At 37.6% G+C, this 26,694-nt stretch overlaps 2 protein-coding genes across 12 annotated transcripts; one reads left to right on the forward strand and one right to left on the reverse strand.

The window, feature by feature from the left end:
• LOC128911286 (cytochrome P450 2J2-like) lies at window positions 1-9,291 on the forward strand. The gene is made up of 9 exons (XM_054205940.1): window positions 1-171; window positions 1,249-1,411; window positions 1,939-2,088; window positions 3,202-3,362; window positions 4,978-5,151; window positions 5,383-5,524; window positions 6,215-6,402; window positions 7,224-7,365; window positions 9,113-9,291. The coding sequence occupies exons 1-9, from the start codon at window positions 1-3 to the stop codon at window positions 9,289-9,291; spliced, it is 1,470 nt and encodes a 489-aa protein (XP_054061915.1).
• Window positions 9,292-9,405: 114 nt separating this feature from the next.
• CAPN10 (calpain 10) lies at window positions 9,406-26,057 on the reverse strand. 11 transcript variants are annotated; one of them, XM_054206609.1, is made up of 14 exons: window positions 25,951-25,998; window positions 25,583-25,659; window positions 25,292-25,499; window positions 23,802-23,933; window positions 23,374-23,570; window positions 21,841-22,058; window positions 21,104-21,245; window positions 19,490-19,656; window positions 18,659-18,942; window positions 17,986-18,188; window positions 15,733-15,988; window positions 14,337-14,536; window positions 13,685-13,730; window positions 9,406-11,079 (listed from the first exon to the last, which is right to left on the reverse strand). In XM_054206609.1, the coding sequence occupies exons 3-14, from the start codon at window positions 25,433-25,435 to the stop codon at window positions 10,885-10,887; spliced, it is 2,184 nt and encodes a 727-aa protein (XP_054062584.1). In that variant the 5' UTR covers window positions 25,436-25,499; window positions 25,583-25,659; window positions 25,951-25,998; the 3' UTR covers window positions 9,406-10,884. The 11 variants fall into 11 exon arrangements, 10 of the variants coding, with proteins under 10 accessions (XP_054062584.1, XP_054062585.1, XP_054062589.1 ...); XM_054206610.1 differs by having other exon boundaries at window positions 25,583-25,662; window positions 25,951-25,989; XM_054206614.1 differs by lacking the exons at window positions 25,583-25,659; window positions 25,951-25,998 and adding an exon at window positions 26,028-26,057.
• Window positions 26,058-26,694: the final 637 nt, after the last annotated feature.

Below are 26,694 nucleotides of genomic sequence, written 5' to 3' on the forward strand. Positions count from 1 at the left end.
ATGTTGGGGATTCCTGAGTTTTTTATAGCTCTAGTAGTATGTCTCCTAATTTTGCATTTCCTAAAGCTGCAATGGATGTGCACCCAGCTTCCTCCAGGACCAGTTCCCCTCCCCGTCATTGGAAATTTGTGGCTGCTGGACTTCAAACTTCGTCGAGAAACTCTCACTAAGGTATTTATTTATCTCTATGGTTGAAAATCACTCTGAATCTATTTTAAATTAAATTGTACATTGCATAGGAACAGTCTAAACTCGGAATTCTTTTTTTTAAACATAAAGCTTGATTATCAGACAATGTCAAAGAATCCAAGGACCCGGCATTATTAAAATATTTCTGAGTAATAAACACCATAATTGCTTTACTCATTATTTTCTTTCTCTTTTAGATGCAGTAACATCCATGCATAACATTATCACAAGCACTGTCAATAGCATGATACTCCACTGACAGTTTCATTCTCTATTTCTGTGTCGATATCCAGCCCTATAAACTACCTCTAGTAAAACTTCCTTTGTCTGACACCAGTGTCACTGGACCATCTCCAGGCCACGAGTGGTCCAATCTCCATTAGAAGACCAAACTCTAAATGGACTCTTTTTTTCTTTTTTGTACAGCAAAAAAAAATATTGGCTGCAGGAAACAGGTCGTTACTAAAACAAAAAAGGAAAATTTGATTGCTGTTATGTTCACAGAATGATTCTTTTACAAACCAATTAAAACTATTTTTAAAAGTAAGGAACTTGCTTCAAACAACTTTAGGGAAAAATACAAGCATGATCTGAGGAAAGACAGTAGAGAAAAATAAGAAAAAAATCACATGGAAGCTACAGGAAAGAATGCAAAAACATTTCTTTCCTTTCTTCAGAAGTTAGAGGCAAGAAAATATGACCATTTGATTCATTAATAAAATAAACAGAAAAGGTTGGGGATTTTGCCTGTATGCAAATCAGTTTGCATAACTCAGAAACAGGTCTTTGAGTCTGACTTGACAGAGAAGACCCTCTGTTTCTCTTTATAGTATAGATACCAAGGACATCTCTCAGAAGACCACTTCTGAAAGTGTCACAGAAAGTACAATTATATTCTGTTCCCAAAGCCCATTACAATTAAATTTTTCTGAAACCTGTAATTCAATTTGATGATCGCAAACAGATTTACTTACAACTACAGCAAACTCTTAAAATGAGTATTTAAGCATATACATTCCCTGGTTTATATTTATTAATTTGCCGTTCTTAACTCTTCAGTTAACCAACATCTATGGAAATATCTACACATTGTGGCTGGGACAGACACCTATGGTTGTACTAAATGGATACAAAGCAGTAAAAGATGGCATCGTCACCCATTCAGAGGAAGTTTCCGGAAGACCCCTCACCCCATTCTACAGGGATATGATGGGCGAGAAAGGTACAAGATGGACACAATACTGAAATATGAACAAGGTGTAAAGAAGAAAGACGCTTTCGTATATATACACACTGCTGTAAAAGTACATAATTGGGCTTACATAGCCAAAAGGTTCCATGCAGAGTTAGCATATTAAGAAAATGAAAAAGCAAAAATTTTTCCTCTTATAAAGCACACTACTGACTTTTTTTTCTTCCTAATAGATTCAAAGGATTATTTGCCTGGAAGAGTTGCCCTTCAGTTGTATCACTTCTGAAACAGAAGACTGTTCATGTGGAAAACATCTACAGGCAAAGCTATTCTGTCCTTACCAAAATCCACAAGCATTCAGTTTCCAGGGTCACATTTATAAGGAGCTGTATAGCTGGGAGTCATAAAAACCTAAGTTAGAGACCACAAACTCAGTATCTGAAATCATGGTATCGTCTTTGTTGGTGAAAGATAACTTAATCTAAATCAAATTTTGTCTCCTGCAGTAAAAAGATTTCCCTTTGCAGCAACAAAATAAATGTTTCTGTGTTCTTCAGGTATTTTTCTGACGAGTGGGCACACCTGGAAGCAACAGAGACGCTTTAGTATGACAATTATAAGAAGCCTGGCACTTGGTAAGAACAATTTGGAGCATCAAATTCAAACAGAGGCCTGTCATCTTGTGGACATCTTTGCAAGCACGAAAGGTAAATTCACTAGAATAACACTAAGAGCTTTTTCTGAAATATAGTAGATTAGGGAAGTAGAAGTTTCACAATACATTTTTACAAGTAATATAGATATTTTTCATATTAGTGGGACTTTTACTGGCTACTTAATTGCATTCTTTGCAAAAAATGTTTTGTCTGCACAACGGGCAATATAAAATTGTTTTTCGAAATAAGGATAGTAAAAAAGTCTTTATCATCAACACAGTCTTGGGGACAGCTGGTAACAATTCTCACATTCAAAGAGTATAGGAAAACCCTATGTTCTTCTCCATAAAATACACAATTTGTGACCTGCTGCGAGTCATTCCAGGACAGCAGGCCTTTAGGATTTGGCAGAGAAAGAACCCCAACACAAGGAATGTATCATTCAGTTGTCCAACAAAACTTCTTTTTAAGGTTTGGATGAAATAGAAACCAATAGAATTTTCACAAGATGCCAAAATAAAGCAATTAAATACAAATATTGTGAACAGCCAAATCCCTCACCCACATTGTGTTCCATACTGATGTGAAAACACCGAGAAGTTGCCTAAGGTCTCCCTCCATCTCTCCTTGCACTAGACACAGCAAAACAGCCCATCTCTCTTCTGAGAGCAACACTTTCACAGATCTTTAAAATGCAAGAAATGAACAGAAAACCAGAAGTGACAAATCATTTCAACATGATAAAATTAAAACTTTAATTTTATTTTTTTTCCTGGTTTTTTGTGTGTGTGGGTGTTTGTTTAGTTTTTTTTAATGGCCAAACTTAAATATCTGCCTCCAGGTTTGAAGGCATGCGTTCTAATTAATTGCTTGTGTTTTCACACAACGCAGACCACAAGTCAAAAAGGGGAAGAGAGACCTAACGTTTGTCTTCTCAAAACCAATAATCACTGTATTTTACAAGAGTAAAAAGCAGATTTAAAATAAGGAGTCCCTGCACTTACAATCCATACAGTTAATTTGTATTAAACTAGAGTTTACATATGTGAAAACCAAGTAGTCTGGATGTACTATTATTTTTACTATTTAAAAAACAGAAAGTCTTCATCATTTTTCTTACTGTAGTCTATTCAGAAATATTCATGCTACCTCCTATATTCGCAGGCAAACCTTTCGACCCCCACACTTTCATGGTCCATGCTATTGCAAATATAATTTGCGCTGTTGTTTTTGGTCATCGCTTCTCCAGCAACGATGAATCTTTCGGCAAGCTTATCAAAGCTGTTTATTTTGTGATCTACTTTCAAGCTACTATCTGGGGCAGGGTAAGAATTTCATTTTCTTGTTCTTATTCCTTCAAGTGCGTTTGCACTTCACAAGTCAAAACAAATTAAAAGTCAGTGACTATTATACCCAAACATTTCCATACCATTGTTCTGCTAGCCCTTGTGCAGTAATAAATTAACACATATCTTGTTTATGTCACTACTGCCTTATAGTCCTTCTTTGTGTCAGTAAATCACGCGTTCTAAAATTTAAATTCTAGATCATCACTGGTTTTCAGACTTCCAAAATATATAATGTATTTCAAAGTAGTAATCACTTGCAGAGTACTGTGTATGTAAGATTCTTAAATCTTAAATTGAAAGCAACTTTTAAAATTTAATTTTCATTTAGTCTTACAAATACAGAAGTACAATTATAAGAACTGAGCCTTCAAAGTCCTATTCTTTTGGGTAGATATCTTGCTTCTCATGTAATTCATATTACCACCAATACCTGAGTCATTCTGAACTTCCTGTAAGATACAGATGACAATTGCATCACATCAAGAAGCGTATTTTTAAGTTCTTGAAAGCTATTGCTTACGTTGTGCCAATTTTGGCACACTGGCATTTTATAACAGTAACAGGTTCTCCAACACTTTTATAGAGAAATGCCTCAAAAAAAGAATCAGAGTAAAAATCAAGATTGAGAAAATTTGCTTGTGAGCCAGATTCAATCCTCAATTACTCCAGTTCACCCATTTTCAGAAGCCCCTGTTGCATTATTAGGTATGCGTCCAAAAAGTAAAATATAATCATTCTCCTGGTCTCTATAACCTGATATCCACTATTATACGATGTTGACATTTTGGTCAGCTGATAGGGATGGAGATTTCTGCACTGCCCAATATATTCCTTATCACAGGCCATAAATAAAACAAAGGCTCTGCCAGTAGGCCTAGAGACTGAAGTCCATTCACAAAACATACACAATACAAAGAAATGAAAATAATTATTTCCCCCTCAACAAATACACATACCAGTTTCTCCTGGAGGAAAACCTTAAACCGAGAGGTCAAGTCAGCTTCTATACCTTTTCAGTCTTCAACCTATCTATGAAGGATAGAAAGTGTGGCTATTGACTGTTGACAATGTGATCATAACAATTTATACCACTGCATATTACTAACAGCTCATTAACACATCTCAAACAAGTTTACCTCCATGCCAATTCACTTAAAGGGCAATGTAAAGATCTCATAATCCCTCTTAGAAATGTAGACTAATTTACACTGGAAGGGACCTCTGCACATCAGCTAATCCAACTCCGTGCCCAAAGTAGGTCTAATTTGATCAGGTTGTTTAGGGACTTGCCTGATCAAGTCTTGAAGTCTCCAAGGACGGAGATTTCACACAGACTCTCTGGGAAACCAGTTCCCAGTATTTAATCTATCTCCTGGTAAAAATAAAACAATTTAAAAAACCCATACAACTAATAAATAAATAAATATTTTCTTACATCTTAGAGTTTCTCATATTCTGACTTTTGTCTATTGCCTTTCATACTAATTAGGAGCCCATGTGATGCAGTGACTTCACAGAGTTATCAGAAAATCAGGATTGAGTTCTCAGTTTAGAAGAGCTCATGTTTCTTCCTTTTTGTTTAAAATCACAGATGTATGATGCTTTCCCATGGCTTATGCACCGTTTCCCAGGACCTCATCACAAAGTGTTTGCATACAATGACTTCATGCACAATTTAGTTACAAAGGAGGTCCAGACTCATGAGAGACAGAAAGCAGGTGAACCACAGGATCTCATTGACTTCTACCTAGCTCAAATAACAAAAGTAAGTATATCTATTTATCACATTATCCCCTCCTTGGCCTCAATGCCTACTACAGATACTTGCTGTTCGAGTGACTGCTACAGAATTTTTATATGCAGTTTGTTTAGCATTGAAGATTTTTGTTTTGGTGGGCTGCTCACTGTTTTTAATCAAACAATGACAATTTCTACATGACAGATGAAATGTCCAAAATTATCCACTTCATAGTCTTCTCATGAATATACCCTACAGACCAAAGATGACCCTACTTCTACGTTTAATAAAGACAATATGGTTCAGACTGTGGTTGATCTTTTGCTGGGAGGGACAGAGACAACAAGTACCACCCTTCTCTGGGCACTGCTGTATATGGTACAATACCCAGAAATACAAGGTGAGCAAAAGCATTATCAGAAAGAACTGCATTCAACATTACATCATAATGAACACGATTAAAGTGTAAATATTAGCTCAATCACTGGCAATACATCAAAATAACCCTTAACAATAAATATGAATATGAATATTGGTACATCAACAATTGAGATGTAGAAAATGAAAGTTTAATAAATGAAAAAAGTGTGTGCTTTCCTCACCAGCTCACTAAGAAGCAACACTAGCAGAAATTAGTAATCGCCACTGTTTTATCTCACTAAAAGAGAATGGCAGAGAAAGAATAATAATCTAAAGACATTTCATATGCAACCTCATCTCCTCCTAACCTTCAAAGAGGAAAAGCTTTAAGAACATACCTGGTCTGATGTATTTATAAACATAACAGAAATTACACCTGTAACTTCAAATTTTAGTAATTTTTAAAAAAAATAGACCTATACTATCCTCATCACTAAGTGGGATGCATCTTAAATGAGAGATCATCTTGTGCTTTGGGGACATGCACTTTCTTGATTAACTGAAACAAACATAGCAGGCAAACCATACGCCAACACATTTCATAGAAAAGTAATTTCTTTCCCCCCCCCCCCCCCAGTCCTGGGCCATACTTATAGAGAAATCTGCTTGAAAAGCGGGGGAGGGGGGGTGGGGGGGAGGAGGAAGTAAAAATATTTTTATTTCTCTGCAGAAAAGGTTCAAAGAGAGATAGAGGCTGTTATGGAACCCTCCCATCTCATCAGCTATGAAGACCGTAAAAAACTGCCATACACAAATGCTGTGATTCATGAGGCTTTGCGATACAGCAACGTTACTTCTGTTGGGGTCCCTCGACAATGTGTGAGGAATACAACTTTGATGGGTTTTCATATCAAAAAGGTACAGAGTATACCTCCATGTTACTTAAAGCTTTGAGCTGTTCATATTTAGTATTTATATGACAACAGCTTCTACAATTCCTAACTTTGCATAGAGAGAACACAGTAGCACGTCACAGACATGAAACTGAGCTGAGTGCTCTGAACCTTGGCTAAGTCTACATTAGCAGATGCAAAAGCTTGGGAAAAGGCTAACAGCACAAGTAGCAAGAGTAAGGAAAACTAGAGCCCAAACATGGATGATGTCTGGGCATCAAAGCAGAACATGTGCTTTAAAGAATGACAAAGTGAGGTTTAATGAATGTCAGGACAGCTAACTCACACACACACACGGGAGGAGCCTGGAGCAACCTCCAAGTTATCCCTGACAAAACACACATGCACACACAAAAACCACACACTTCAGATGATGGCAGCTCAGTACATTGAGAGATCTGACAGTCGCATTGGCATGATATAGACGTCCCAAGTGTATTAAGCATAAAATTGATGTGATTGAATTGAAAGACCCAATGAAGTGTACAAAAAACAAGAAGGAAGGTGTTATGATTAGTCTGGCAAGCATGTAAAACAGTCCAAGCTCCACTCTAGCTTAAACATGAAGACACCTCAGTGGCCCTGATAGAAGGTAACTTCGACAAAGGCAAATGTAATATGTTATGACAAACAGAAAATACAAGGGCTTATTAGGCCTGGATGTGCACAGGAAAAGACTGAGGTGAATCCAAAGACAGGATGGCATATTATCTATCAGAGAGAAGGAAAATTCAAAAAAGAACCAATCATACACAGAAAAAATATAATCTCTGCTTCTTCTTACAGGGCACACTTGTATTGCCAAATCTGCACTCCGTTGTGTATGATTCTGACCACTGGGCGACCCCTTGGAGGTTCAACCCAAATCATTTCCTTGATTTGGATGGCAACTTTGTGAACAAAGAGGCATTCTTACCTTTCTCAGCAGGTAACACCCTGAGGTTTGAACATTCCTATTCACTGTGGCTTGCAGCAAGATTAAAAACACTATTTCTAAATTCTAGAATTAAAAAAAAATACATTTATAAAAACATATTTGACACAAAGATTTAAAGTCAGATTTCTACTGTAAGAGCCACAAATATTGCCTTGCATTTTATATTTGTCATACATTCAAACAGAGGATGAGTAAGGCTAAGAGACATAACACTATCTCCTTGGTTCCTACTACAAGGATATCTGAGCTCCTTAGTCCCTAATTTATTAAATCACCCTCAAATCAGAAAATCTACTTATTCTCACCTTACAAACAGGAAACCCAAAGACAAAAGAAATATGATTTGTCAAAATATACAGAGAAAAATTGGTGATAAAGCAGGAAACCAATCCTCAGTCTCCCAAATCCTACAGTAATAGTCTAGCACCAGGTTTCGCTTGTATCTCCAGAAACTAACAAAATCCAATCTTTTCAGTAGAATATTATTAGGTAACCACAAAAGAAATTTCTAAGTTTTCAAAGGCATATTATGATGTACAATTTACTTAATTTACAGTGCAAAAAGCAACAATTCGAAGATATTGGAGAGACAAAGAGAAAGAAAAAATGTGAGAAGCAGTATAACACAACTCAGAGAACTTCTCTAGACTACCAGTTTCTCCAATAAGCAGACTATGAAGAAAAGCAGCACAAAAACAGGACACTGACATTATTTACTGAAAATTAAAATATAAAAATTAAAATATAAAAACACTGGGAAACAGCTGAGGTTTTTATGCTACTATAACAGATCATACTATTGTACGTGTGTTGAAGACAAAAAGCGAGTAATACGTTAGTAAATACAAAGCAGTCAGATTAAACATAGTAAATCCAGATTATAAAACTATTTGCCTAAATTGCCTGTAAATCCTGAGATCATATTTGCAAAACAGGTACTTAGCATCTTACCTTCTTTACTCACCAAATGTCCGCTAGTTTACATGAATCAAGACAACTAATTTAGGCTACATTTCAACCCAGGCATAGGAAGTTTTCTTTTTTAACGTGCTTTGGTTGCTTTCTGTTTATATAATCTGAGTATTTATATACCCTGAATATATATTCAGTTAGTAACTTTTTTTTTTTAAATCTGGACTGTATAGATATCCTGAAATATACTGTGAAAACAATATGCATACACCGCTGCACATGCCTACATTTCATTCCCTTAGCTTACCTATCTGTTCCTGGATGGTATTAGGGATAGTGGGTTACAAGGACCCAATATAGCCTTCTTCAGTTCTGCTGAAGAAAGACTGAGTACATCCTTCTACTTAGCTTCAGAATTGCATTCAGAATACTCCAGTTTACCTCCTCAACAACCAAAGATAAGACTCTGAAGTACATGAAGCTTTTTAAAACTCTGGCTTAACTGAGAAGCAATTCATTGTTCTTACAGAACAAGATGCAAAAATGGAAAGGGAATATTTCATAAATGCTCCAGGGGGAAAAAGGAAAAAAACCCAACACAAAAACCACCAACCACAAAACCCAGAAAACCAAACCCAACAGCTGACATTAGTAAGAGATGCGCAGTTTCTCAGTTAAATAAATCCTTCCTCCCACCTCCAAAGGCTTGTTCTGTCCCTACAGAAGGAAATAGGAAATAACTTTATGGAACTCAGTAAAAATTTGTTTCCGTTCTTTTTCAGAACTTAACTTTACACAACTAACTCTTTTCCCCTTTCTTCTGCAGGGCATCGTGTATGTTTGGGAGAACAGATGGCACGAGTTGAACTGTTCATCATCTTTACAAACCTCCTTCGGGCATTCACATTTCAGCTCCCTGAGGGAGTAAAGGAAATCAATTTGGAGTACACTTTGGGTGCAATACTGCAGCCACATCCATATAAACTCTGTGCTATTCCACGCTAGCCTGCGGCATACTACAATGCAGAAGGACTTCAACCAGTCAATAATTGTGGATATTTTAAAGACACATATCACTATCCCAATTGTATTCAAACGTAGGTAGCTCAGTACAGCAAATTAATACAGAGTGTTTTTATTTAGGAGGTCTGACCTCATATAGTTGAGTTTTTGAAATTAAGCATACTTGCAAAAGCTCATATAATTGCATTTTAGGCATATACAAATACACAATAATGTTACCAAAAAATGTATTTTCACATTCTCAGTAGCAATGAATTAGATGTAGGATTTTAGAGAAGTGGTCTGTATCAACCAGTTTCCTGCATATGTGCTCCGTCAGCTATCACACTCTTAAAACGCAGAAGTGTTTTGATGCAGCAAGGATGCCTGAATAAAAACAAAATTTCTTCAGTGTGCTGTTACTTCTCTGTGTTCACAGGTCTTTTCTTACATCCTTTTGCAGGAGGTAACAGCATACGCACTTAGTGTTAACTGCTTTTCCTTTCACACTCCATAAAGTGTTATATATTGTAGTATAAGCTTTACACATATATAAATGGTTGCTGAATGGAGCCTCTTGTAATCATAGCCCCTTTAGAAATCCTTATACCTTTTTCTTTACTTCCTTTGTATCCGATTCCTATTTCATCACAACTCTCAGATCCAGGTGCTTTCATGAACCCTTCCTTCTGTTTAGAAACATTATTATATCACACAATAATTTCTTATTTGAAGGGAAAGGAACAATGTTTCAAGAAATTAAGAAAATAAACAAAGATGCCAACATTTGTTAAAGCAGGCACAGTAGAAATTTATTACTCACAGTGTTTTCTTTTGTTGTCTCATCATTCTGCAACAGATGTGGGAAGTTTTGACCACTTAAAATTCAGCTGCAAGCATTCTAGTTGCTTTCAAATTTTCAAAGTTAACAGGAGCAAGCATAAATTATGGTAGTATGTAGTTAAAAGCAGAAGCAGAATATTATGTGTTTCTCAGACATAAAACTAATGGAAGACTTGATTATCCCCTCAAATATTTCCAATTATTCCCTTCCATTTGGCAAAATGCCCAGGGCTCTAACACACTGTAAAGTTTGTTACTGCAGAACAAATGCAGACTTGACATCATTGACAGTTTTCACCTTTTTAATAGAAGACATTTTAAAACTTTCAACATTAGTCCATTTTCATTGAAGAAAATATAACATCTAAAAAATCCTCCTTGAATAAGAAATACTTTCAAACCTAAGTTAAGAAAAATCTCTTAAACCTCATATTTCTTACAGTAACGGCAAATCTTGCCTAAAACACATTCTTACAGATTTAAAAAAGCAGTCTGATGTGATAGTTCATAAACAAAAGTTTTCAAGTCTTATCTTTTTCCTTTGTGGTGTTCATTAAAGAAAAACTCAAAAAAAAAAAATCTTTCTTTTCAACCCATCATTTTCAGGGCTCAATAAAGGGTCCATGGTAAAGTGCTCAGCAGCATGACTGGCAGTGTAGGATACAAGCTTGGACTTTCTCTACTCCAGTGTATTTTGGTGGTTCTTGAGGTATGTCCTACCTGAAAAGAGACTCCAGTTTCTTTCCTCTACGTTTACCGCTTTGGTCTCCTGAAGTTATTCTGTAAGCTTGATTTTTCATTTTCTTTGCCCCAACATATTATTTCCTTATGCCCATATGTTTTCCGGTTTTCTTCCAAAGCTGTAGCTTGGATTAAGACATACACATATTCTTCACCTGTATTTTTGAAGAACTGAGGTACACTATGATTTGCTGTACAATGCTGGTTCTAAAAACATGAAAAGGACAAATATTCAGAGTGTACATGATTAAGGAGGTATTTTTACAAAGAAGTTATTGTAGGCCTGACAGTTGGTACCAGTGAAAAACAGCCGGGCTAAGAGTATCTTCTTGTTATTCCACTTAAAACTGAAAGCAGCAAGAGGTGAGGCATTCCTCAGCTTTCCAGCGTTTCTTAAGATGACAGTGTGAGAATTCTAGATTACCTTTTCATCACAGTTGTAAATGATATCTATAAGATGATAAACAATGCAGGAAAAAAGTTATTTCAGGAGTTAACTTTTTTGTCAAGTAAAAACAGAAATTCATAACGAAATAAAGTAAAACAGAAAAGAAAGATTTAGAAATTAAGGACAAAATACAAGCTTTTCCTGTGAAATATCTTGACAAGACTAACACTCATAAATCCCATCACTTCAGTAAGTAGAAAACACATAGACAAACTTTTAGAGAAATACACCAACATCCAGCTCTGCTGTGATGCACCCCTTAGAAATCAATAGCCCAACTTCTCAGTAAGGCAGACTGCCTAGATCCTTCAGAGGTTAAACCCCTGAAATCACTGAATGATTTAAAGCCTAGTCTTTAGAAAAGCCTATACTGTTGAAGATTAGATTCAGACATTAATTTCTGCCACTGATAAGAGAACTATAACTGCCATTTCCAAATTCTTCAAGTGTAAGTCCTGAAAAATCTGTTCCCTGATGTCAGGGAGCACCCTTTGCCTAAGTCCAACCATTTTCATGGAATAATATAACAAAAATATCTTTGAATATGTTCCTTCCATAATAATGGCCTTGCAATGTTTTGTCTCCAAAACAGCAGCAATAAAGGACTTCATTACATACTTCGGCTCCTAAATATTAAAATAACAAGCACCATGAGGAAAGTACATTTTTGTGAAGCACACAAAATCCAACTGTTTGTGTGGTTTTAAGGACAAAATGTAATCATTGGTCAACACGACCTAGATTAAGAAAATGAATAAACCAGTTCTAATATTGGGTGTAGAGTTTTTCCTAATATTTTTGTTTTTATCAAAATCTCAAATAGAAAGAGCCAAGTATCTAGATGGTCTTGTTCTCACCTAATAAGCCGAGTATTATCAAGGGCATGCTTTGATCCATCAACCAAATCAGTTATCTTTAAACAGTTGTTAAAATACTACATTCAAAGTTCTCCTCTCCACACAGTAAAAATACTGTAAGTATTAGGTACTCAGCATTCACATCCAACCCTTCAATATTACATGCATATCTAACCAAGCAAAACACAACACCAAAACATTAAAAAGGTGGCATTAACTTGATAAGAATGGCTGACACATCAAAAAGGATTATAGCGGTAGGACACTACACGGGCTGTCCGGAATGAAAATGTCATAGTTTTGGCTGGGATGGGGTTGACTTTCTGGTGTAGTGTTATGTTTTGGATTTGGGATAAGAATAGCGTTGGTAGCACATGAATGGTTTTGGCTGTTGCTGAGCAGTCAAGGCCTTTTCTGCTCCTTACACCGCCCTGCCAGCGAGTAGATTGGGAGTGCACCAAAATCTGGGAGAAGACACAGCCAGGACAGCTCACCCCACATGACCAAAGGGATATTCCATGCCATGACATCATGCTCAATACATAAAGCTGGGGAAGAAGGAGGAAGGGGAGATGCGTTTGTCTTCCCAAGTAACCGTTACGCACAATGGAGCCCTGCTTTCCTGCAGATGGCTGAACACCTGTCTGCCAATGTGAAGCTGTGAATGAATTCCTTGTTTTGCTTTGCTTGCATGTGTAGCTTTTGCTCTACATAAACTGTCTTCATCTCAACCCACAAGTTTTTTTTGCCCCTCCCTTTTACTCTTCCAATTCTCTCCCCCATCCAAACTGGGGGGAGCAAGCGAGCAGCTGCATCATCCTAATTGCTGGCTGGGGTTAAACCACAACAGAAACAAATCTAGAAACAAAGACTAAACTCTAGTGTGGCAAAAGATAATCTTTGGATTGTCCATTTTCTTTTCTTCTTGCTGTGTTTTCTTAAGTCTTTACAATATTATAATATCCTTAGAATTTCTAAATTGCAATATGTAGGATACCAAATTAATATCAAAGGAAATCATATAGAGGAAGGATACAATATACAATTAAAGATAGTAGATCTATGGTGTCACTAAGAATTAAGACATCAAAATATATAAAAATGCATGAAGAGTGTTTAGACTCTTGAAAGCAGATGTAGAAGTCAAATACAACCACCTATTCATCACTAATAGTCCAATTTCTCACAGATGTTACAGCAGAGGTAGGTACTGGGGAATGACTTGAGGGAGTAAGTGATGACTTTAGTCATACAGAAGCTTCCATATATCTGAGTGGTGTGAAAAGACAAATTTTGTTAGCAGCTAACAAATAGTACTTTTCCAGATGAGAAACAAACAAACAAAAAAAGATTAACTGCTTTACTATTATCAGTTTGCAGCAAGTAAATAAGAACATTCGAAGTCCAGTCCACTAGTACGGGACTTCCCATGTTAATTCATATATGGGCCTTGGTGATGCTTTTGTGATACCTTTAGAAAAACTGAAATTAAAGATGTATAACTTACTTCTTGCAATACTTGTCCAAGTGTCTCCCGGCTGTGAATGCGCTTCCTGTTGAAAACCCAAACCACATCTATTTCTGCATAAAGCATTGGAGGATCTTGTACCCATCAATCATTTATCACACTTCAAAAAGAGAAGACTGTTATGCTAGGCTTTGTTCCACATCCTTTCTCTTATGGAACCCTGATGCAATTTTATGGACTCAATGCAATCTTAAGGAATCTACAATTTCTGAATCAGACCTGTTATTATTCTCATCGGTAGGAACTACCTGCAAAGAGGCTTGCAACAAATTGCACCTTTTCAAAAAAACTAACACTGTTTATTCAAAAGCTTAGTAAGATTTCAGCATAAATCCTAATATCTGGATATAGCTAATAATTAGTTGCTTTAGTGCCATCTTCTCCAGCACTAGACATCTGTTACACAGCAACTAATGCAGGAAGATTGACAAATATGTCTTTTTTCATTCTTTCAACATAGTCAAAGCTGCAAGCAGTGCTTGCAAACTAACAGCAATACAAAGACTTAAAAAAAAAAAAAAGATTTTCTATCAAAAGTGAGAACACATTACTATAGTTACTGTTTCCAAACATCCTGTAAGACATGCACTAAAAACACTAGAAATGCCAATAGAAGGCAACATGTTTTTACCTGTCTATTTTGGTTGCTATCACCACTGTAAAATTGCCTTCTGTATTGGGTAAGTAGGTAGAAGGTATAATTACATAGTTTCCTGCAGGAAGTCTGCAAAGTTGGCTTACTTCCTGCGAATAGCAATGAGGTACACAGCTAACCAGGGGCTCCAAGTGTAGAAAGGAGGAAGTATGTGGTTTCCAGCTGCTGTTAGGCACCTGCAAAAAAAGAATGAAGACATGCCTGTCTTTTCATGTTTTAGGCCTCGCGATTCCTGGCATACCGTAGTATGGTATGTTCCGTATCTATTCCACTCCAAATACTCACTATTCTCCATACAGAGCTACATGAAAAGGATGGGAAATTTCCCAGAAAACCCAGATGGCACTATCAAACACAGATAAATCATTCCTACTACTATGTTTGTAGCCAGTTTATACAACTCACTACCCACGTATCCTGTTGTCCAGCCTCACTCTTCCTTGCTGCAGACTAATGCCCTTGTTTTTCACCTCATGAATATGGTGAACAAACTACGTCCTTCCTCTTTCTAGTGGCCTTTCCTGTACTAAAAATTCAGGAGACTGAGAAGGAGACTTCTCAGTCTCTTACAGGCATGAAAAATACCACTCTTTCAAATCTTACTTCATATGTTTTATATTTGAAGTTACAGGATCGCTCCTGATGCTCAACTCCAGACTGTCCACTTAAACAAAATCTTTTTTGAAGCATTTTTTCCAAAAATAAAGCTAGCTTTCCCTGCAAAATAGCCACCTAACCAGAAGCTTCTCATTCTACGTTTATGCTGTTAATTACTGGCACATACACGTAGAATTTGTATTTTTTCATAGTAAATCATATTTTGTTTTGTTTCAGATCATCTGTTCAACATCCCAATCCTTTTGAATTCTAATCTTGTTTGCAGATCCAACATCACTTGCCAATGGACAAGTAAATAGTTAATAGAGATGAAGAAAGTAAGTTTTCATGATGAATTACCAAGAAGTCTGGTCCTCAGTCACTAAGACCCTGAAAATTCTTTGCAAATCCTCAAAAGAATTCATCATTTCTAAAACTATTTTAGAACACTGGAAGGATTCAGTGGAACCAATTATCTGGTTACTATGCTACCCAGTGCATAGTTATTCCATATCTTTCCCAGGTATTACTTCACAGGAACAGCCTGTGTTTCTCCTAGAAGCAGCATGGCCCTTGCCAAGTGCAAGGAGCAGTGAAATAACTGGCAAAGGAGCAATCATAGAGTGGTTAGAGTTGGAAAGGACCTTAAAGACCATACAGTTCCAACCCTCCTGTCCTGGGCAGGGACACCTCCCACTAGACCAGGTTGCTCAAAGCCCCATCCAGCCTGGCCTTGAACACCTCCACGGATAGGGCTGACCAGAAGCCATCTTACCTGGAAAATATGGAAACCTATAGGACGACACTTGCTATCTTGGCAGTGCTGACGGAGGGTAACTTTCACACTGCTTTTTCCTGGTCCTGCAGGAATGGAGAGGGGAAAGCAGGGATTGAGATGGAAGGAGGGGAAGTTCCTGCTGCCTCCAGCGCTTTGCCCATTTTTCCAACATCCATGCAGCTGCACTGTCTCCCATTCACCTGATGGGAGTTCTTCACAGACAGCAGCATCTGTGGGTGGTGGTTTTAGCTCACTATTAAATGTAAGAGAGAAAAGAAACTAAATGCATAAAATCTGTATGATTTCACAAAAATCTAGAACACCAGCTCACAAAAATTAGTATTACATAAACACAATTCCTCCAAACTTGCAGCACAAAGAAAAAGAGAACCATACAATTCTAAGTCCTTAAGTAATTCACAGAACTCCCTAAGAACAACACAGCATATACAAACCATGCACTAAAACCAGATAGATTTTTGTACATTCATGAAAAAAAATGCAGCTTCCACATTTTTCCTCGATACTCTTGTACTATTTGTCCTATCTGAAAGTGATACAACTGACAGCAACTTCTGGAGTACACATGAGCACCTCAGTAAGTCCAAAGCATACACCACTGCCTTTTTGATATTCACTGTGTCTTTAATCAGAAGGAAAACGGTAGTTTCCTCTGACTTGATCACTGTAATGTTAACCCATATTTTTATCTTAACCCAGCACTGCTTTTCACAGCCATATGAACAATTTAGTATCATTATCAGTTGTACAGCATTTGAAATTATATTTCAATGAAACTGGAAACACATCATCTGCCCTTCTTTCCAATTTTCCAGTTGAGAACATATAAAAGCTCTTATGTTATTCTGTGATTGTCCATTCTAGACACATAGCCAGGCTGGCACTTCTGTTTCAGTCTGACGAAGTGTTATACTTAACAGCAATACCAGAAATTTTATCCCATCATTAGAAGTGCAACATGCTGCACCAATGAAATATGCCCAGAAGCCAAACATCTTGCCGGGAGAAGTATACAACTTGCAGCCATACAGCAAAATTAACCTCATAGTTTTGCAGACCTTTGTTCAGTCTAAAAATTGATGCCATCTTGCTTCCAAATTCCAAAGATGTAAGTGATTAATGAGTGTTCTGGCTTTGTAGTGTGATTTGCCAGTTTCTCTCCAAGGAGATATGAGTTCATAGTGTAGGTTTACTGGAAGAAGATACAACTTCACTGATTCCATACTACTACTCCTCATTGTGTCTTCTTAAGTATTTACTTCAAGACTATGGTCACCAACACAGAATTGCTCACGAATAATTGACTTAAGTGCTGAGACAGCTATATAGTCAGCTACAGTTAAAAAAAAATTAAAAGCCATCAGAAGCTACTGGACTGACATTGCTGATATTTCCTATTGGATAAGCAAGCATTTTTATACAGAAAGAAAAGATTGTTCCAAGTCAATTATAAAAGTCTATTTTGTGTCACAAGTTAATGACAAAAAAAAAAATCAGATAGAATACAATATGCAGTAATCCTTCCAAGAATTTTGTCACAATGCTGGTAAGCTTCTTGAGACCTTCACAAGGAAGACGATCAGCTGTATTGTCAGCGTTGAATACTTTAATTCAAAAAGCAATTCTTCATTCAGCTAAAGAAGACAGCGTAAATGTCAGTCCTATTTTCTACACCTGTCCTGAAAAGATGAGCTGTGAGTATTATGTCATCCGAGTCCACTGCTGACACTCCATTTGCATTTGAAACTGTACTGCTCACTAATAACAATGTTATAAGTCAGGCAACCTGTTAGTATGCGTTTTACAGAATACATCATAATATACTACTCTCCTTTTCTGTCACTGATTGCAATAGTAACAGCTGCTTTTAACTTCTGTGGTACATCTTAATTTTTCCATACATTAAGAAAGAACTTCCACATATTGAGAAGCATGCTCTGCAGTTCTCCTACAGAATATGCACTTTCTCAAAACATTAGGCTGTGGTCTAGAGTCAAGATGCTACTCATCTGACTAATTCTGACTGATATTTTAACAAGAGGTAGTAGCAGCTTCATGCAAAAAGGAGGAGACAGAACACTGCTTACATGAACTCAAAGACAAAACAATGCTGTTACTTGATATTCTGCACAACCCTTCAAAAACACTTTGAACATTTACGCTTAGTGCTATACTTCATGTATTTATGTCAATGACTATAAGAAATTTTCTGTTTTGTTTTAAACCTACCTGAGAGAGATCCTTCCTGTTGAAAATACACGAAGCAAGAAATTCCCTGCTGCATCTTTCAGAAAAGTGCTGGGAACAACAAGATAAAACCCAGGCGAAAGGTCACAGCATACATGCACTTCTCTATCATAGGAATGGCAGACGGTACCTACAACTGGAGGAGCAGAGAGGGTCTTTGGAAGGTTAAATCGTTTCTTCTCCACCTAGAATAGATGCATAATGATGTGTGGTGTTTTAGGAAACATGAGTAGTTTTTAATAAAACTAAAAGTGATCAACTATTGTTTAAAACATTTTAAAGCATGCATACATTTTAAAAAGGAAACAAGTAAGGAGGAGAGTATCAGCAGATAAACTGAACATCAAAGAGAAGTAGGAAGAGTTAGTATTCAGGAGGAGCAGATTTAGGAATAATCAGCCTGAAATGTCATGCACTAGTTTGGAACAGTCCCAAAAATTCTGTTACTTGGCACTCAGTGATAAGAAGAAAGTAGTAGTCCACTAATAGTTTGTACAGCCAGTAACTGCATTGTGAGATAAAACAGAATCATTCTAACCTAAATCAAAGATGCAAGTGTGCGAACAGTTGAATCATATCACTGCTGTAGGAAATGAATGATTTTACTCAGATGTTTAAGTAATGCTTTAAAACTTCTACTTGCAAAAAGTATTACCTTCCAGACATGCAATCCCACAGCCTGATAGTTCTTCCCCTGTGTGCCTTCAGTCAAAGACAGATTTTCCTCTGCTAAGTGAGTGAGATTTTGAATTCTTCCAGCCCAGTCAGCACTGTATTTCCTATGTTTCTGCAGCAGAGCAATGCACACCTCGCTCTTTTCACAGACTCTCAGCCAGAACTTAGGGTTTGTTGGGAAGCTGCTGTTGTTACGGCAGCCACCTGCAGACTGGCCTCTCACCCAGGATCCAAAAAGATTCTGTGAGTGATACAGCACTTTCTCTAACAAAATAAGAAAAACATGGTGCAGATTTCAGACACCAGATGCTACTTAATTTTGTACAACAGATATATGTCAGAGATCCCCCAGCCCAAGAAAACATATTGTTGTAGCCCTGACACTTTCTCCAAGCAGTTACTGGTGACCAACTTTGAGAGGCATGAGATGTCACAACTGGTAATGGCTGACTGATGACATGATTTTTACAACAAGAAACTGTTTCTAGAAGTCTGAAGTTTATCTCCCATCAAAAAAAGTATCAGAAGGCTGTCCAGAACAACAGCCTTCTAGACAGAGAACACTAATCTCTCAACAAACTAGCAAGTAACTCAACTTCAGAGAAATATCAAAGACTCCTCTAGAGATTCTCAGTTTCCTCTTGTCCCTCTATTCTTCCCAGCAGAGACAGAATAGGCCTACAGATCTAAAGAAGAAGGGAAAGACTGATAAAAAGAAGTTATGGTCTAGTTGCACCCATTTGCAATTCAAATCAGTCTTTCCCATTGACATAACATTATTTGTACGAAAAAGTGTTTTCTCATACCACACCTGTATAGAGGCTCTGAAGCTGTCCTTCTTCATTGACTGGAAAGCCCATGGTAATCTCATCAAATTCCCTGAAAAATTCTTCTTCATCAACCCAGAACTCTCCCTCTTGGATCTGTGAGAGCAGTTCCGAGGCAACTACTGGATCTAGCTGACTCCATCCTTGACCACTGCACATAAGACAAAAGTTAACAGTTCTTTGCCCAATAAAGCTCCATAACAATGTTCTATCAAATATACTATGGAGCAGGACAATAAGGGTTTTCTTCATTTTATTGTCAAATACGAGCCTTGAATATTTCTGTATATATGATGCTAGTGAGAGGGATAATAGAAACCATGAATCACAAGATATCAAAGAAAACTTAGAAAGAACATCGGATTGGATACAGCAGCATACTGCTAGGTGAAATAGGTACTTTGCTTACAGACAGTACAGTCCAAAGTGTGAAAGCAAAATAAAGATTTTAATTGTTAAAAATAGCAACAAAAAATAAAACAAATTGCACAGTGACTGTTCTGGAAGAATTTTAATGCTGTACAACAAACATCAAAAAACACTGTCTGTATGAAGCAACTGGTTATCCCCATGAATCTGCTGGCTAAATCATGATAAACGAAGAATTTAAACACCTCATTATATAGGGCCCATTAAAAGCTACTACTTTTAACCTTTTTGATTGTTTCACTAACAGAGAACAGTTTTCCACTTGAATAAAACAAGGCTTTAAGGCCACTCAGTGAAATGCTATCTTCTTGCAACAACATGGCAGCTTACTGTTTGGCAAAGAAACTACAAGAGATCAACTGTATAACCAAAACTCTGCTGAAAGCAAAAAACATCAACTTAAGTTTCAATTAATGTGATTAAGCCATCTTTTTCACACAGGAAAAAACCTATTTCTCTAAAGTGTTTATCAACACAATCATATTGTTACCATATTTTAATGCTGAAATCTTGCTCCTTGGATCAAGAAGTGCATGTCCTTTAGTACAGTCTAAACATGCTAACACTTTTCAAAACAAGCTAGTAGGGTCTACCCTTCCATTCTTCTTACTTTGCTATATGAACGGCTAAACGTATTTCTGCATTTCCTTTAAAACAGATCTCTTCGTTATATTTACTTTATATCTACTCAACTCCAGCTTCTCCTACTCATATTAATCTACAGAAATGAGGGCACACAAGCCAAAAACATAAGCATCCTTCCTTCTGCTATATTTTGTTTTATACATGTTTCTTTGATTATTGTCTGCAACTGAGGCAAGGTCAAATGCAAAGAGCCAAGTAAACCTGAGTGACGACTTATGTCACAAACATCTTTAAGCAACGACACTTAGATAAAAAAAGCACCACAAAAATCACAGACAGAAAATAAATCAACATCTTAAGTTTATCTCTATGAAAAGATATGATGCTTTGATAAAGAAAAAATTATTAAAAAAATTCAGATTACCAGAGCTAACAGATCAAAATGACTAGCCTTAGAACCAGTGAGCTCTGTGAACTACTGAACTCGCTAAAGGACAAACTGAAGTCTCTCTCCATACATAGATATGCTTTGTACTTCAGAATTTCCACAAATTATTTTTCCAAATGAAAATAAACCTACTCACCCCTCACACCAAGGACCTCTCCAGCACCGCCTCCCCCAAGGATTTCGTATTCGTAGTAGGAAGATTTCCTTGCCTGACACTTCAGACAGACTCAACATGTCTATCACAATAAAGGCATGAAATTCTCCTAGTTCACTTGCACCTGAATAGACAAAAAAAAGCATTTGAAAGCAAACAAGAGAACGTGCTCCATATTTTACAATGAACGACATTAAACTATCCTTTGAAAGAAGGCAATTTTGAGATAAAAGGAAGCTGTTTTTAAATCAGTATAAAAACAGCATAAAAACACTCAAACAGTTCACTTTAGTTGTGACAATACTGAAATAAAATAAATGAGAGTTTTAGACTAGCAAGTTAATATGCTTTATCTCAAACATCTACAAATCCCCCATGCTGAAATTCATTGCGATTTTTAATGTTTGGGGTTGGTTGTTTTGTTTGTTTGTTTTGGTTGGGTTTTTTTAAGGTGTTTTATCAGGGGGCAAGAGGGTGTACATTTGGTTTTGAGAACTGACCATATTAGCATCTAATATAAAAAGTACTCCTCAAAAGCATCCTCCGTCCTGAACTCAGCAACATCCTTAAATCTTTATTTATCCAACGTTATATAAAAATTGCACCGTGAAACCCATATGGTATTAGAATCAGCACGATGTATTTGCTGTCTGTCTTGTGCTCTTAACCCTGTTAAATTGAGACATTTACTTTAAAAGTGTCTAGGCCTTTACTATTACCTTGCCTGGAATTGAGGACTGAACAGCTTATGACACACTGTTCCTTCAGATTCATTAATTTTCTAAACACTGCTTTCTCCAAAACCATGCCAGTCTTCTCTTTCCCCATGTTTCTTCCTGGGCATTTGAGGGTCCATCTTTCAGCAATTCCTCCAGTCAGATCAACCAAAGCATCTGCCACCTGTCCTGCCCACAACTGTTCGTAAGATCCATGCACTCTATTAAAAAACAAGACACCATAACGAAGACGACATTTCTACAAAAAGCAGAACTAAAGAAACATGGTTCTTACGTACTTTCAACCCCACCCTATATCACAATCATGACTGGACCCTACCTCACATCCCCAGTGAGGCAAGAGAAAGCACATACTATTTTATTTACAGAATACAATATCTAAAGAATATATAAGCCATCAGACATTCCACTGTTTGATGGGAAGTTTATTACAATTCATTCCATCCTATATAGAAACCACTCTAGTCTAGTTCTAGTTATTTGTACCTTACTATCTGTGCACTACATCATCTTTTGTAATATACTAACTGTATTCTGTATAAATAAGTAACATTTCTTCCTCTTCTTCAATTATTCTTTGTTCACTCTCCACAAACAACCAGAGCAGCACTTCCTTCAACAATTTAAGTAAATCAAGAGACTACTTTACCTGATGCAGCAGATGCAAGAGATAGCAAAAGAAGTCAAGACTATAATAGAATGATAAGACAAGATAGAACAATAAGATCTCTAGAGAAAACAAGCAAAGAATATTGCCTTTCAAACCTTCATAGAAGCTTTAGCTCGTCACTGCTGCTTCACAATTTCTGCTCAACACAAGTACAGTTGAATAAATTACTTCGTACTTGAAGTCTTTTTCTGCCCTCTGCTGGCAAACCACACAATCTATTGTCCAAATTGTTTAGGACGTTTCATGTCTATCTTACCAGTGTGCTTTGTCTCCAAATTGTTTTGTCCAGCTGGACAGCGTTTTTATGGATGTGTCATAAAAAATAAAACGGCTGCATTTTCAAACACATTAACAATATGGTTGTTCCTTCTCAAAATAATAAACTATCAAATTAATTAAAAGCACAAGGAAACTCATACAACCAGAGCCTCAACTAGCTTGTTGCTTTCCATGAAAATATTTGCATGCTTTCTGCTTTTCATTGAGCCCTCAGCTGCCCTCAAATGCTGCACTAGTAAATTATTTCCCTTTAATAAATTAGATGACCAATGGATAGGGACATAATGAACACAATTTGAATACCAATAACTCCTTGCAGCACTTACTTTTGGTCGTAATTCTCTTCCTAAGACTATCTTACCTCATACGCAACTAGAAACACACCTTTCAGATCTACAGTTTAAAGAGCAACTTCTGCACAACCCAGTATGGGAAACCTAGCAGCCATTGTACTTAATATTGAATAACACACAGATCTATGCTCAAAGCAATCACATAAAATATGTAAGCAGAAGGTACACAAGTACTGTACCTCCCTTTATTTCCCTTAATAAGTGTTCACATACTTTGCATAAGCTTTTTCCAATAGCGGAAGCCAAAACAAATCCTCTGTCTGACACTGGGAAAAGCAGAGTTTACCACCAAGGCAAGGCAAACGATCGTCAATGGTCACTTCCACCCAGTGTCCAAACTGCCAGACTCGACAAGTGAAACAGCCTTGGTATGACTCATCTGTCCAGCTGGGCTGACCTGGAGGGATTACCTAGATGACAAAAGCCAGAATCAAGACAAATAATGATCACTTTTATTGTTATTTTTTTCAGTTTAAAATATGCTGAACTGTTTGTAATAACAACAGGGGGGAAAAAAGTCACAACCAAACCAGTAAAACTAAGCATAACACAGCTAATATTCAGTTTTGAGGTCGGGAATTTACAAACATACATTAGGTGAAGACGACTGATGAAATATGAAACAAGAAACTTCTCTATACCTTATTCAGTAGGTATTTACTCTTCTGCAAAGCTACACAGGCACACAGGAACCAACAGTCTCCCAAAATTCCTTGTTTCACTTGCACATCCTGCAGATTGTTTGAAAATAACCGAGGAGTAGAACAAATGTCCTAAAATTAAAAGAAGGGGAGTCAAAGCCAAATCCTGCAATGACATTCTAAGGATGTCTGTGTTTCAGGGAATCGGGGGGGTTCCAGAGACCTCTCACAAAATAAGGGAATTTTTATCTCTAGAACATTTCCTCTCCAGACACAGCCTAAGCAAGCAATAACAAATTACCGCCTCGTGGCTATTTTACAGGTACTTTCTGCGAGGTAAATCTAGTTCCCACATGAATTTAATACACAAGTATCACCACCAGATGCAACTTTAGCAGAGGCACCAATAAGTGAAAGACAACATAATTCATCAGCTCCTTGCTAGATATACAATCAACTGTAACAGAACTGATGCCATTCACATTGAACTACACAACCCAAGTTACAAAAATCTCCGAATTAGATAAAAGAAAAACCTTTCCCTGGGCAAATAAAAATAGACTACTTCGTAGCAAAAGAGGTAATTTCAAATGCAAAATCCTGAACACTGAATCAGCTCTGAAAGCAAGTTTTTAAAATGGTTCTTCTCTCACCTGTAAATACTGCAAGAGATGGAAATTAATTGATCAGCCCTCAGTAATAACCAAGGTGTAAGGTACAAAAGCAGGAAGTTGCACACTGGGCTCCATGAAGTCATTTGTTTGCCAATTCTATCTGATAACCAACAACTCTATCACTGTTCTACAGCCATTCCCAGATGGAGGGGAGAAAAACACTACTAAATACAAGAGACTTTTTTTCTGCATTACATTTTCATTTTTATAGCTTTTTTCCTCCCCTCCACACAAAGGCAGTGTCATAAATACTCCACTTTAAATGAATGTACTACAGAAATGCATTCTAAACTTTTTAGTTCTCATACGGCTTGCTGTGAAACACAGCTGTAAGTTTAAAAGCAATACAAGTCATATGACAAGTCATAACCTTAAGGAAGTTTTCTTTCTTGTTATCAAATAAATCAACAATTGCAGAAAAACAGGAATTCCTTCTGAAAAACTCTAAAATCCAGTTACTAGTTTTTAAGACGGTTACATGACATATTGAAAAATCTGGGAAACACCTAATGCTAGTTTTTTAACTTGTTATGCATATTATTTCCATAATGAAACATGTTTACGATAAAATATCTGAACTTCAACTAGTGCCGTGAAATTCAAAAGTTCTACAACAGGATTTAAATCAAACCTACAAACAAGCACCCAGACTTAAAAACTATAACACATACATTGTTAACGCTGACATACATTGCATTTATTACTTCTATATTTCTAAACAATAAAAACACCCAGAAGCAGTCAATGGTAACTACCATTTATTACCTTAAGGTCCAGTTCTGCTAAAATCACAGTCTTTTATACCTTAAAACTCACCTTAGGTCTCAACCAAGATATCTCGCCTCTGAATTGGGCAAGTGGGGTACAATAATCAAAAAATATAGAGGTATCACTGGCTGGAAACGTAGGGTCTGTGTAAAGTTCTCTTTTTGCAATTAATTGCTTTTTCTCTCCCAGCATTTTCAACACAATCCCAAGTAGCTTTGCTGGCTACTTCCACGACTTTATATTGCCAAGCACCAACCTAGAATGTAAACGAGCATTACTCAGGAATTGTAACTGAGAAACAAGCAAGCCAGATTTATTTAGGAACACAAAGCCTCTCACTCTTTCCACAGAGCACCTTGAACCATGCCATTGCTGGCTTCTTTCAGCACCTGACACCACCCTAGAGGTTCCTCACTCTGCTGGAAAAGAGAAGGCAAGAGTCTCAGAGAAGACCTATACCCAGGGCCGGACTTAGACCCCTTCTCCCCAAAACGACTCTTTCTCTGCCCCTCTACACACAACCTCCCCACAAGGCCCCCTCCACTAACGCCCCTTTCCTCACAGCCGGCGCCAAAAAGGCCCCTCCACACACACCTCCTCCTGCCCACGACCCCCCCACGCAGACACCCTTCGTCATAACGGGCCTCAACCAGGCCACCTCCACACACGTCCGGCTCCCACAACCCCCTCCCAAGCCATCTCCTCACCGCGGGGCACGGCACGCCCCGCCGCCATGCCGAGGGCGGCCGTTACCGCGGCAACGCCGAGCACCCCCCTCACCAACCTCTTGTCCAGCCCCAGAGATAACGGACCGGGCCGCCGACCAATGGAGAGGCGGCAGGCGGGCACATGGTGCACGCACCACCAATCCGCCGCCGCCTGCCCAGCGGGGAAGGGGCATGTCCCAGCGTGCCCCGCGGCGGGCGGCCGCAGCTGGCCATGGCAGGGGCGGCGGGGGCTCCCGCACCGATGGGAGTCAGGGGAGTGGCGACCCCCGAGCCCAGGCGGTATTCTGTCCTCAGGAGTACCTGTAAGAAAGTGGAAATTCTTCTCATCAGAGATGACGCAGGAAAGGTTAACGGTCACCGGAACGAAACCAAACTATGTTTTTGTGAAGGTTACGACAGAGAAACCGTCAGAGAAAGCATTGGCCCTCGTGAAGTGGTTTCCTGAGATAATGGGAAAGATCACATTTTCAGATGGTTTATCACTAAATAATCGTCCAAGGGCTGAACTGACAAAGGAAATACTTCTCATGCTTTGGCAGCTACCACTGCCTAATGAAACAGAAAAAAAAAATACATTAAAAAATACTGACTTTTTATAAACAAAGACCAATGACAAGGGAAAGAAATGCAGAAATACGTGAAGTGTGGAAGACATACCTCGCAGCAAGAGGCCAAACAACTCAACCTGTTTTCTTTTAAGAATTCAGAGGTACTTACAGGGGA

This window comes from Rissa tridactyla, chromosome 6, assembly GCF_028500815.1.
Source record: "Rissa tridactyla isolate bRisTri1 chromosome 6, bRisTri1.patW.cur.20221130, whole genome shotgun sequence".
NCBI lineage: Eukaryota > Metazoa > Chordata > Aves > Charadriiformes > Laridae > Rissa > Rissa tridactyla.